This window comes from Barbus barbus (genome assembly GCF_936440315.1).
Source record: "Barbus barbus genome assembly, chromosome: 2".
Classification (NCBI taxonomy): Eukaryota; Metazoa; Chordata; class Actinopteri; order Cypriniformes; family Cyprinidae; genus Barbus; species Barbus barbus.
In genome coordinates, this window is record NC_136730.1 from 38,823,493 (window position 1) to 38,837,491 (window position 13,999).

A 13,999-nucleotide genomic window follows, 5' to 3' on the forward strand; every position below is an offset into this window, starting at 1 on the left:
ATTTTTGAATGTACAGTCAATTTAGATACTTGACAATAATGACTGTTTGTTCAAAATAAGTTCCCCTGTTTACTATTTTATATAATTTTACAACAGAAAAACAAATATCAATATGCATCACATATTTTCAAAAAGGCAACAAATTGAGATTTGTGATCCCAAAACACTCATTCTGTGATGCCAGGTTTAAAAGTGTATTGAATAAGCTGTACATCTCCTGGACTTTTAAAGGGATCAAACAGGCTTTTCACATGAAACCATGGTGCACAGGTTAGCTACAGATGTTACAAACTGACTTTGACCCCTTTGACTGTTCCAGCAGAACATCTGCAGTCTTTAGATCTGCCCACTGTGAAAGAATGACCATCTGGGATTATGTAGAGCGTGCATGGTTGTCAGATGATTGCTCATCAATGAAGGGGCCTACAATCAATACAAGGTTTTGTGTCTTGTTCTTGGTGAGCTATTGTCATTTACAAGGCGTAGTTACAGAGAATCCAATGGCTCTGTTGCAGTAGAAACCAAATCCTTAATTAAATGGCAGCACAATCATCATCTCCATCAGGAGTTTCAATCTAGAGTAAAAAAATTCAAGAGGATTTTAAAATTTAGCATGATATGGAAGCTAGTTTTCTTAATATAAATGAAACCTTACTGTAAGCATGTATTTCGAGATACACATTAGGCATTGAAGCTAGAAGCACAGTCAGTTCATAGGAGATGCTTGATTGGGGAATTTCAGTGTCTGGAGCGATATCACTCACATTCAATGCCACTCTTTGGCTTTTGTGATGATCAGAGACTTGCGGAAACCTATATGAAACTAAATGAAAGGCTGATACAAGCTCCAGCTTATTGAACAAAGCCCTCTGCTCGCTGAACTGATCTGCAGTTAAGCTTGGTGAAGCATTTCAAACATGGATAGACTAACATGAGTTAATCAGATTTAGTGTGAGGCTGTGGTTTCATTTTTATTAGAACACTGTGGTCGTTGCTTTCCAGCCCTTGTTTGCAGTCCCGAGCCCCTTAAAACTGCAGGACAAATTCTGCAGACTTGAGTGTTAATTATTTACACTGTCAGAGGTCAAAGTGCATGCTCCTTTGACTTGTGTGAGCTTATTTGGCTGTACCCTCGCTAAGCAGAGATGACCTGTGAAAAAGAATGGCTGCCTTAATTAGTTTACAGACATCAGGCTTTGAATGAAGCCCAATGGCAGCAGACACATGCTCTTAACCAATACTTTGGCACAAAATATAGGTCAAAATGCATCAGTGTTCTTTTTAGAAGCAAATGGCTTTGCAAAAAATGTTAAAATTGTTATCCAAACCTTGCTCGCTGTTCAGAGTGTAACATTGGGCTTTTGTTTGCAAGATATAGACGTTTAACGACTAAAGTAGTGGTCAAGTGGTAATAGGGTTTGCAATGGCCAATGCTGATATCTAGAGAGCAGGTTTGCCACTGGCCAATACAATGCAATGCCTATGAAATGAAAAAATTAAAACCAATTATCAATGTTTATTATCTGTAGTCATAATTTTGTAAATGCAAATTCTAATTGGAAATGTTAAAATGGCAAAATAAAGAATAATTGTCCAGGGATGTGTTTCCTAAATGCAACTATTGTTGCATGTTCCGATGTTACCAATAGAGTTCATTGTACCTAACGACCTTTAGCAAACGATGCTTTTGGGAAATGCACCCCTGGCCAATATATCAGTCCCAATATAGGCTATCACTGTACTAATGAGTGAAAAATGTTTGTGTGTGTGTGTGACGTGTGTGTGTGTGTGTGTGTGTTAAAAATTCAACATCTTCATAATCACCAAATTATCTATTTTTAAGTTTGCAAAGCTTGCATTTTCAACTTTATGTACTTTTACTGACAGGGCTCTGCACATTTGTATCTGAATAAATAGTAATATGAGCCAGCATAAATATTTGAGTATTGTTTCTACCACAAGTGTTGTTTAGAAACTTTTTGCAAATGTTTCTTCACCAAATACCACAGCAACACAAGTTATTTACATAAGTTGAAGTGTGGGGTGCAATTTATTTTACTGTACATGCACTTACAAAGTTTGAAGTATTCCAGTTGATGTAGCTGATGTCATGTAGCAGATTAATCTTTTCCAATAAGCTTAAATAAATTTTTACCTTTTATGGCCATATTTTCTAAAAGTGTGCATCACCTTTTGAGTCAGTGTTTTACATTTAATCAGTCAATAAGACATTTGGGCAGTTATCAAGCAAATTAAGTCAGTATTGACAAAATTAATTTTTGCAATGCAGAGGAAACACAGAAGTTGCATCTGAATGGCATTTAGATGCTTTTACACACTATTTAATTCAGCTCAGAGGGACATGTAATGCTTTAACCTGCAGTTACAAATGCATAAATAATGTTTTGATATTTTAAACCAAACGTTGACAACTGATGTTTGAAATGAATAAAAAAATTAAAAGATACTTTAAATGTGAAATTAAAACCGCCAGTAGGTGGCAGCAAGTCATTGTTAATAAATGAGTCATTGAACCAAATGATTTAAACGGTGGATTCATTCAGGAACGAAACACTGTCATGTTGCTCAGAAACACAAAACAGTGCTGTGGCTGTGTTTGAATTTATTTTTGTTGTCGAAATTGAGAAAAAACAGGCAATATGGTGTCTAAAATGTAAGTCTCTTAATTAACTTCTTGCTTATTGAACTGAAATAATTTGTAATCATGTTTATTTTTGGAGAGAAAAAAACACTCTTCTGTGATATTGATTAACTATATGAAATTATGCAAATATTTAAATTATCTGCCCCCATATCTTGAATTTTGTCTTCATTCTAAATGCATTTTAATAGACTGAATCATGCAGTGAAAGAACACACTAATCTAATAGGATAATATGCTGTAATATAAAATTAGTCCAACGAATCGTTCGGTTTGTAATGCGTACCGAACCAAAAGCCTCGTACCGAACGGTTCAGTACGAATACGTGTATCGTTACACCCCTACTATTTAAATAAGGTCAATGTTATTACTCACATTTTATATTTGCTCTTGTGTGGTGCGTCAAGTCCATGTGTAGTGCTGCATATTCATCGCTTACCATTTCATTTTCAGACTACAATTTCAAGTCAGATAATCCCTTTTGTATGTCTCTCCTCTAGGGCAAAATGTGGGTGACTGGGAAGTTGACATCAATGCGTTGAGGCTACTGTTCTCCTTCTCCCCGCACCCTGGCAGTCTGAGGAATCAGACGTTACTGTGACAAACCTGGGCCGCTGGCACTAAAATGTCCCTAAGTGGTGGCACTGCAGGCGGGAAAGGTGTGGACTCGAATGCGGTGGACACTTACGACAGCGGTGATGAGTGGGATATCGGGGTTGGAAATCTGATTATCGACCTTGACGCTGACCTAGAGAAGGACAAACTCGAGATGTCTGGCACCAAGGACGGAGGGGGAATGGCAGCTCCACCTAGTGCAGTAGCGGCTCTGCCAGACAATATCAAGTTTGTGAGCCCGGTGAGCGCCCCTCAGGGCAAAGAGAGCAAATCGAAATCGAAACGCAACAAAAATTCTAAAGACAATAGCAGCAAGTCTCCAGCTGCAGATGGAGCCAAAAAGGACCATCAGGGACGGACCCAAGGGGAGGTTACTGGTGCGACAGGTAGTTCAGGAGGCGGCAACTCCGCTCCTGGCAAAGGCATCGAGAAGGGCGCCAAGGCCTCACGCGGTGCGCCCAACAGCAAAAAGGAGAAGGAAGTATCGAGCGGGAAAAACAAGAAAGAAAAAAGCGAAAGCGGACCAGTTGCAGTCGTGGCAATTGAGAAGGAGATAGTAGCAAACGCTCAGGCGTTTGGAAGCACACGCAACACGCCCTTTGACAATACACAAAATGCAGACATGGCTGTGACAGAGCAGCTTGGGAATAACGCTCTGGAAACTGTTGGAATTGTCTCTCCGTTAGCTATTAAATCGGAGCCAGAGGAGCTTGACGGGGAAAGCAGAGCTTTGAAGAAGGTGAAAAATGAAAAGGTAAGTGCGGAAGGGCCCGCTTGTATATTTGTACCGTTTAGCAGCTAATGGAAATTGTGTTATTGAAGTATTGATAATGTGAGTCAATATTAACGACCTAGTCGCCTGAATGAAAGTAAGTTGTTTCCTCTGCGGTAGTGTTTTCTTTGCATTGCATGTGCTTTTTGATTGACATTTTGCCACTTTTATGGATCAGATAGTAAAGAGAAGGTTGGAAATGGGTCATAAATGTTATGAGCCAGATTCAAAATGGCATTGTTCAATTAGGCATCATAGTTATTTAACCACTAGGTTGTGGCTCTGGCATTTAAATTTTTTTTTTTTTTTTTTTTTTTTTTTAAAAAGCAGCATTTAAGCAATGTTAACAGTATAATGCTAACACTATTACATTACAGAATTGTTGGCTTGGTTTTCTTTTTCTTCCTGTCGTTCTGATCTATGAATAGAGGGAAGTTTAGGCCTGGTTTGACTGTCCATGTCGCTTAATCCCAGGAGCCAAAGATGTGGTTGAGGGGGTAGGGAAAGAGTTCAGACCCTCCAAACCCCACTGGCCTAAACTTGCAGTGGGGGAAGGGCTGGAAGAAGGTCATTTAACTGCTTGTATACAAGCTTTTAATCAGAACAGAACAGCTTCTGTGCTTCTGGGGATCATTCAAATTGGGAATGAAATTCCAATTAAAGCTTCAAATCCAGTTTCAGTGATGCCAGTGTTTGTTTGTCACTTTTACATTGGCCTTTTATCCGTATGAAACTTAATGATGTGACTTTCTGCAAGTACTGTTCGACTTAAAGAACAGCTGCCGATTGTCATATTCATTTCAGGATTATGTTTGCAACTGTTGTGCTTTGTTACGTAGATTGGCCAACATTGAAATTCCAGTCACAGTAAAGAGCCTACCCTATGACTTTTGGAAATGGTTTTAAAGCCTATTTTAAGGTCACTCCCTAAGGGGTTTTGTCTTTGTGATGAGATTCCGTGAAAAGATAAATCTGTGGTAGATTAGGTCTGTAAAACTATCATTTCAGATCGCTAAAGGGTAAATGTATGGATGACCCAAATGCTGTAAATCAAAGCCAAATCCTGTACTTTCCCCTGATTTCCATAGTGCATAGTCTTCTTGGAAGCAAGTCAGTATAAAAGAGATCTTCCTGGTGATTGTTTGAAATCACATGACTATTTTCCCTCGGGTCAAGTGGATATTAATTAATTACAATATTTAAAACTCTAAGTATGAAATGATTTGTATAATAAATTGGTAGTATTCTTCATCTGATATCTAGAACACCATTTAACGTTTTATGTTGTGACAGTTGAAGTTACATGGGTATTTCATATAATTTAAGTTTCTGTAGGCCACTTTTAAGGAAAGACGTTCAAAATTCAATATCTTGTAGGGCTGTGCAATTAATCGAATTCGATTATCCTGCGCATCTAGTCAGTAAAGCCGGTTTTCGAGATTAGTAGTAAATCTCCATCACCTGCTTTCAGATGGAGCGGCATTTACTACACAGAGCCGTAGTTCACTGACAAGCTAGGCAATATCGCATTCATAATCAAAAGCGATTTGTCTGTGATTAGAGTTGGGTGATCAAAAACGTGTTCAATTTGTTGTTTTTTGATAGCATTTAAAATGTTGAGTTCTCTTTTGGCTCATGATGCAGAACGCAAAAGGTAATTGATTAAAGAATACAAGGTGGCAAAACATCAGCCATTAAAGCAATGGCAGATATGAGAAACAAAGCCATTTCGTGGTGCTTATCCCTCAGCTTTGTACATGGCGACTGCAAGTATGTCTGGATGGGTGTTAAAGCCAGCAGCAAGGGTGGGGGAAGGGAGCGCGGCGAGCTCGCACTGCTAATTCAGCTCATGAAAGGCTTGAGCAGTGAGAGCAGCTGTCCTCCATTGTCAGCCAGCAAATTTCCAGCATGCCTCATTTCACCTCTCAATGTGAGCAGAGAGAAAGCTAGAGGGCAGAACAGAGGGGGATAAACAAACAGAGACCGATAAATGAGGGAAGGAATGAATAAATGAGAGAAAACTGTTGAATGCCTCAAGTTGCCGCAGTGTTTCCAAACGGAGGTGGGGAGAGATCATGTGTTAAATGCCAGCGGTGAAGTCTGCTTGTAGCTTTGCGAGAGGTTGGAAGGTGCTCTGCTCTGATCTGCTGAGAAAAAAAGGCCACTCGAGGGCCAGAGGAAGAAGAAGGGGGAGCAAATGACCTGGCTAAATGAAAGAGGGGGAGGGGAGGTTGCATTGTAAGTGGATGAAGTCTTTAACTTCCTACACACTAAGGAGTTTGTCAGCGCTCCCACAGTTCCACTGAGGCGAAAGAAGACTGCTGAAGTAATCAGGGCTGCTGCACAGTTCACATGCTTGCACTACTTAAATATAAAGTATTAATTGGGACACAAGACCACCATATTAAGTGATACTATAACAGTTGAAATGTCTAAATTCCAAAGAATGAGCCATTAATTGTTGGTTCTAAATTTTAGATGAACCACACTTTCAAAAGAAACGCTCTGGCCAATGCCAATAAGCTGCTAGTTATCTTTGTTTTATTGTAAAATATTATTTAAATAAATACTGTTTTGTTAAAAAAACGTTTAAAGGGTTAAAAAAAGAGAATTTAAAGGGTTTTCATCATTTACTCATCCTCATGTCATTACAGTCCCATAAGACTTGCATTCATCTTCAAAATATAAATGAAGATATTTTTAATGAAACCTGAGAGGTTTTTGTTCCTCCATTTGAAATTCCATGTAAGCAAAACTCCATATGAATCAAATGGTATAATCCAAGTCACCTGAAGAGATATATTTGCTTTATACTATGCACATATTTAATTAGGCTTTTATTCACAGTGTTGTCAAAAGTACTGTCTTCGGTACCAGTCAGTACTGCAATTTTAAAAATGTCCATTTCCCGCTAAGGTTTGAGCGCTGTTGAGCAGCTTCTTAAACACAGTTGACTGGCCATAGTGTTCACACGCTCAACAGCTATGACTGTGATTGGCTTCAATGCTCATCACTAGGGATGTGCAATTAATCGGAATACAGTTTCGATTTCAGCTTCCAACGATTATGAAAATCCAATAATCGAGATAAAACGATTATTGCGCCCCATTCCTCCCCAAGATAAAGCCCAAATTTAACGTGCAAATCAGTAAAAGCATGTAACGTGATTTTCGCAAAATAGGAGGTGCTTAGTTTATTAGATTTGTGCGGTTTTTTTTTTAAAAGCACTAAAGAACTTGTGCTGTTCTGGGCATGTGCTCTGACATGGAGCAGAACACGGCTAAAAGTTTACTTTTTTTTTATTTATTTATTTATTTTTTAAGTAAACTTTTAGCTTAAACTGCATGCCTAAACAGTCAAATACATGCAAAAATGTGTCAAAATGCGGCGCTTGGTGATTATTAATGTAAACACTGAACGTAAACAGTTGAGAATGAAAATACGTGTGTAACAGTATATTGGATCCGTGCAGTTCTTAAAGCGACAGCGGGTAATTCCTTCTGCCATATCAAACAACAAAAGACAAAGAGAAAATCACTCACTGCTCTTGACTGAAGGACTTTTGAAACTTTAATAAGAAACAGAGCAAGTTTAATAATTCCAGTGAATACTATGCTATATACAGTGCCCTCCATAAGTATTGGAACAGTAAAGACAAAATTGCTCTGTTGGCTGTGGAGTCAAGACATTTGCAAATATGATTAAAAGATGAATATGAGACAAAACTGCAGAATGTCACATTTTATTATTGGGTGATTCAATACATAGATGTTTTACCAGCTAAGAAGTTCAGCAGTTTTAGAGCACTGTTTGTTTCATTTGTATGTTTTTTTCTACCTTTTGCTTTTTTGTTTTTATTGTATTACTGACAGTTTAGTTATTTTCATAATTTTCATAACTCTTTTCACTAATATAAAGTTTTGTTCATATGACCCACTAATAATCGTGTTAAATAATCCTGATTACAATATTGACCAAAATAATTGTGATTATAATTATAATAATTGCCGTAATCGAGCAGACCTAATAATAACTTCACGCTCTTCACCGAGCCATCGCACAGAAGCACATAGGAGTGTTTGAAAACCGTACCTATCAGCGTGGATCCGTCTATATGCAGATATATTACGGAACCGTTGATAGACGCAGCTTTCAAACGCTCCCGTGTGAAGCGGTGATCATTGTAGCAATCACAGTCATATCTGTTGAGGTGTTCAAGAATCCGCTCAAAACTTAGCGGGAAATTGGCTTTTTTAAGATTGCAGTACCGATTGATACCGAAGTCAGAATTTTATTACAACAACAGTTGATCAACAAACATGCATATAGCACATCAGATATAGTAAATGGAAACTCAAATCTGCATGCTGGATTTTTACGTTTTTGTTACATGGACTCTCAATGGCAGGGCATTTGTGTTTTAAAGATAAACTCAATTCTTATGCGTTTGGATTTTTAACAGAAATGTGTAACAATTTTTGAGCGAACTAACCCTTTAAAGATTACAACATTTATTATGTACAGTTTAATATATGTATAGCTATTCATTTTGAGAGTGGCTCAAAAAAAAACTTTTACAGGAAAGAAGAAATAGTATGGTATTATAGAAAAGACAGTTCTTTTAAAGACTTAAATCTTTGCTTTGTTTTCTAGCACCATGCCTTTTAGAACTAGAGTTAAAGGTAGATGACTGCAGGAGCAATTGAACTTAGTAGAAACAAGCATCCACATTTAATTGTCCGCTATTAAATGCCTAAACTGATAAGTCAATAAAACACTAATATTGCTTTATAATCAATATGGTTCCATTTATATTGTGCGTCTTTAGTAAAACTGTTGCAGCTTCAGCCTTGGATTTGTCAGAGTTAAAAGAGTTAAGTGAAATACTGCATAGTCTTGTCTGGTTTCGTGAACAATCCTAGCCTGAAGCACACTTTGACAAACCCACTGCAAACAGTTCATCATCCCAGAATCAGAATAATGTTTGAGATGCACTAATCCTACTTTGGCTGACTGCTTAGGATGCATATTATGAATCGGGATGTGTTCGTTTAGGGTATGTGGTCTGATCGTTTGAACGGCTCTCACGGTTCAGAATGAGGGTGGTAACTTGTAGTGATTGGCTGTCATTTTTGTAGAAATCTTTACATAATGCATAGCATGTGCAGTACGTTGTTTTGCCGAAATGAACATTTATTTAGCCTCCTCTTTTAGCAAAAACAGCTGTTGTATAAAGTAACCCAGTGTTGTGGGGGTGGGCATTGGACCATCATGAATCTCTTTGTAATGGCTGTTCTTTCATTTTGACAAGCACGATACTTTAAGCCCTTGGGCTGCTATGAAAAGTGGAATATTATTGTGTTTGATCAAGAAAATCACAAGATCTCATTCTTACATCTTTTTTTGTACCGCAGAATGTGTAAAGAGCTGCCATTCAATGTTGCTTAGTCTTGTGGTGTGTTAAACATCTTTGTGCTCTGGCATTGTGTGTCGAGTTACTCTTGCTCTAATGAGGTTAGTGTCACTGGAAAGATCATTTTAAGAAGATTAGAGGGTATTGTTGAAGATTTCAGCGACAGAATAATTTAGCATTGCTTTGTGCAGGAGACAATCCAGGCGATGTCTAGCGCTTCTTTAGTTCGCAATTTACACATTATGCATATTGGCGTTAAATGTTGCATAAAAGTCAGTTCTGGTACTAGTTATTATGATGGTGCGATTGAATCTAACTGTTGATTTAACTCTTCTCACTGGGTGAATGGCGTGACTATTTTTTGTCTACTCTATTGGTTTATTCAAAAATACATTGAAAATGCAATTTTACATGAATTGAATTGATGTTTTTCATTTCTGTATTATTTGTATTTTAATTTTTTTTTTTCCAATAAACCACTATCATGTGGTGCAGCCAACATGCTTAAATATATAGAAAAAAACCTAGTATACCCATGATTGTGTCGAGGGCAATAAGTCATACAAAATAATTTGATATGGTTAGTTTAAATTGTTAAATGTCATGTGGAGGGACTCTCCAAAAAGTCACAAAAAATACTTAAAACCTTAAAAAAAAGAGATTAAGATTATGTACACTTAAGTATTCAAGGTTAGATTTGATAAATATAGCTTTTTTGGATTCTCTTATGTCATTGGCCCTTCTACAAACTGCACATCAGCCAACTAAATTATAGACCGATATCAAAAATGTTGGCCATTTCTGACATTTTGGCACTTCGTTGTTTTTTTTCCTTCAAATATTTGCTAACTGTTTGTCTGCTTGAAATGGAAACCTTTTATTTTTCTTTGCTAAATTGTGTGCTGAATTGTGCACTTTTGTTAAAATATTCATGTTTTCCTTGTCTCACATCTATCTTCTGTTTCTTTCACAATTTCACACCCTCTCGTCATGGGAGCCCCCGAATGAATTGAGCAATTCAGCAACACTAATGCTGCCTTGGTCCTGAGAGTAGTGTCCCCACCCCCACAGTCTCAGTTACTCATTACGTCATGTAATGCTATGGATGTTTTACGTGGAGAGAACGTGCTGTGAAGTATGTTTTGCTGCTTCAGGGGTGCAGAATGTACATGTGAGATGAAAGGCTCATATTCCCATACTCCCATGTTCCCATAATCAATGTCAGCCATGACCACAGCTTTGAATGACACCCCTCTCTTTGCTAAACAATGTATCTACTAGGGGTGTAATGGTTCTCGGTAAAAAAATCGAATCGTACAATTCTCCACCCACGGCTCGGCAAGCACAATGCATCTGTAATATGGCTTGTCATAAATAACAAGTAAAACAGACAGAGTTAATGTAGGTTTCTGTCAGTGGATTCACATTATGGCTTTCCAATACATTACAACAACAGTTAAAAACGTGGACAAACCAGTCACTCTTTTTTCAATGCGAGTGGCATATGCTGGAATATGACCAGTCGATTATGCCGTCGTCACCCGGGTGTTGATTGCATGTGCAGGTGAAGCATCATCAGCAAACATATCCGTGTTTAAACTAGTGCTGGGTGGTATACCGGTTCATACCGAATACGGGTATTTATTTTTGTTTTATAAATTTTTAATATACCGCAATTTATGCCGCTTAAACAACGTTCGGAATGCAGCGTGGCGCGACTCTGTTTGAGAGTGTTGCACTGTGGTGAAGGCACAGCTGTATTTGTTACTAAGCATGACGGTGAAGATGGTCAACCCTGTACAATGCGAGTAAATCACTCGTTTATGCGACTAAATCTTCACTTGGGGTAGGGCTGGGCGATAAAACGATAACGATATGTATCGCGATAGACACGTGAACGATATCAATAAAAAATGTGTTCGATAAAACGTTCAATATTTTTTATTCTTCATCGGAAGAAAACAAAGGTTGGGAAGCAAGTTTGGTTGCATTAACAAAGGCACTTGCTCTCTGGTAACCTAGCAACGTAGGGAGTGACACGCTAACAGCCAATCATGTAACAGTATCATGTTTGGTTGCGCCATATCGTTGTCTCGTGTCTAAGTGCGCACGCGCGGCTGAGAGTGCACGTCTGCAGCCAGACCCTATTGGCTGGTCTGCTGGATTCCTCTTCTGCGAGCGAGGAAATTGTAAATAAAAGAGAAAGTCAGCTCGCCAGTATGGCAGTTTTTTGGATATTATAAGTCTGACCGTAGTCAGACCAAATGTCGTCTGCAAATTATGCAAGACCGTCGTCCCCGCCAAGACTGGTAATACCACGAACTTGATGTACCACCTTAAAAAAAATATCAATAATTATCGATATCGACCGATATGAAACACTGATACAGTTTTCAGCCATATCGCCCAGCCCTAACTTGGGGTGGCTAAATGATGTCTTATATTAGCTATTTGTATATTTGCTCTATTGTATTTATTTGTGCTGTTAGATTATTTGTTCTTGTTTTCTTAATTTTTTTTTATATGACAGTTTTATCCCTAGCATAGCACATACCGAACTGTGCCGAAACCGTGACTCTTAAACTGTGATACAAACGAACTGTGAGTAAACCGTTGCACCCCTGGTATCTATTGTTAAGGTGTATCACTAGGAGTACCTTAAAAACAATGTGTAACACGCGTAATTAATAGACATTGATTTTGGAGTTGTTGCTTTGTGAAAAATTGGGTTTCACAATGCAGCTTTAAATTAGACATGTGTCGGTATACTGTAATGCAATATATTACGATAACGAACATGCACAAAATTGTTATCGTGGGCATTTCAATATATTGTGAATAATTATTTATTACAAATTATTCCGATTTTTTTTTTTAATACATTTAAATGTTCAGTTTTTTTTGTTATAAGAAAAAGTTATTAAACCTGTTATACTGTATTATTAATAGTAATATTATCATGACCTACCATGATAATTAATCACAACATGAAAATTTGATACCGTTATATTGTATGTCTACTTTATTTAGTTATTTACTAAATTTAAAAATGTAGTTCATGGCATTCCAAACCCATTTTCTGTGGAACATTAACTGTTCTGGCTTCTCTTTTCCATGCAGGGTTTCAAATGAACAATAATGCATGATAAGTGTAATCCATTCAACTTCTCTGTTATATTCAAAGTAGTGAATTTGACTTAAAACAGCAATCACTTGTCTTTTTTGTTTACTTGAATAATTATTTGGAAAAACAATGCAACATTTGCTCTACCAAGAAATACTTGAAGGTTGCATTTGTTGTGGATAATTTAATTTGCTAATTTTATATCAATATTTGTAAGAAGTGAAATTTCTGCATTTAAGAATCGTGAAATTTTCCTTCTGTGTGGCGACCAAAAGTTTTCAAATCTGGTTGCTTTGGCACTAAATCTGGCTACATTCTGAATCTTGCAGAAGAAGAAAAAAACGCATGCAGCTTTACAGTATTGCAATGGGCTAATAAAGGGTCTAACTTGAGATTAAAGCCCTATTCGGACGGGATTAGTTTTGCATGGAGAGGTGGGGTAATTATTACCAGAGCTTCTCAGTTAATTTAGTCCCGTCCGAATGGGCCATCTCAGTGTATGTTAATGTCTGTGTTTGTTTTTCCCTCACGACTATAGAGCGCTCAGACCGTGGCTGTACTGCTAACAGTTGTGGGCTTTACTCCAAAACTGTGAGCTTGGCTTCATCATAAGAGTCAATAAATATACAGTCAAATGAGGTGAAATTAGAGGACATGCCCATTGAGTTTACAGCCAGAACCAGTTTTGGGCCATTTTATCTGCGGTGTTAATCTGTAACCAGCTGTAATGATGCATACGTACGGATAAAAATATTTAGTGTAAATCATGTTCGACTGGCTAGTCACTCCATGCTGTATCTGACTGCAGCTGATTGATGATGTTTTAATATGCCTAGTATCAGTGTGTTTTTCCTGATATTGTGAGTTTCTGCACAGAAGGTTACACTGATTACTGCAGTAGTTATTAATGAATCACTTGCCCTTCCTCTTGGTCTTTAAAGGTGTAAGTCTGCACAGCGTTTTCAGTGTTAATTGCATCCCTCTACTGCGACATTCTCAGATTGTATGTGTGGTATTATAATTGATGTTTAAGTTACCTTATTTAACCCATTTTTTTCTCTCTGGGTGGAAAACAAAACAGTCATTTAGCAGAATGCCCATTTTCTTACAAATGTTCCATGGAAGATAAGAAAAACACATGGAAATAATGAAATAGCTTTTCTTTTTGGGTGAACTGTCCCTTTAAATGTATTAGCTTGTTTTTATTGAATTTCACATGTGGATAGGGCCCCTTAAAAGGGTTTGATCCGAAAGAGCAATGATAGTGCAGATGATACTGATAGGAATATTGATCTTAAACAAGTGTGTGGTGCTTTATTATAGAGGAACCGTTCTCATGCCAATAACTGCTCTTATTGATTGATGACATGAATGGCTTTTTTTGAGACTAAACGCTAAATTTCTAATGATTA

The 13,999-nt window shown here is 37.6% G+C and overlaps 1 protein-coding gene across 1 annotated transcript in view; it reads left to right on the forward strand.

Annotated features, from left to right (window-relative positions):
• The window catches only part of LOC306879045 (zinc finger protein 609-like), a 51,226-nt gene that overhangs the window by 2,896 nt on the left and 34,331 nt on the right, over positions 1 to 13,999 (forward strand). The window contains exon 2 of the mRNA XM_079431729.1: positions 3,164 to 4,032. Within this exon, the coding sequence (XP_079287855.1) occupies positions 3,289 to 4,032 (744 nt within the window). The 5' untranslated portion in view covers positions 3,164 to 3,288. The remainder of the gene's footprint in view (positions 1 to 3,163; positions 4,033 to 13,999) is intronic.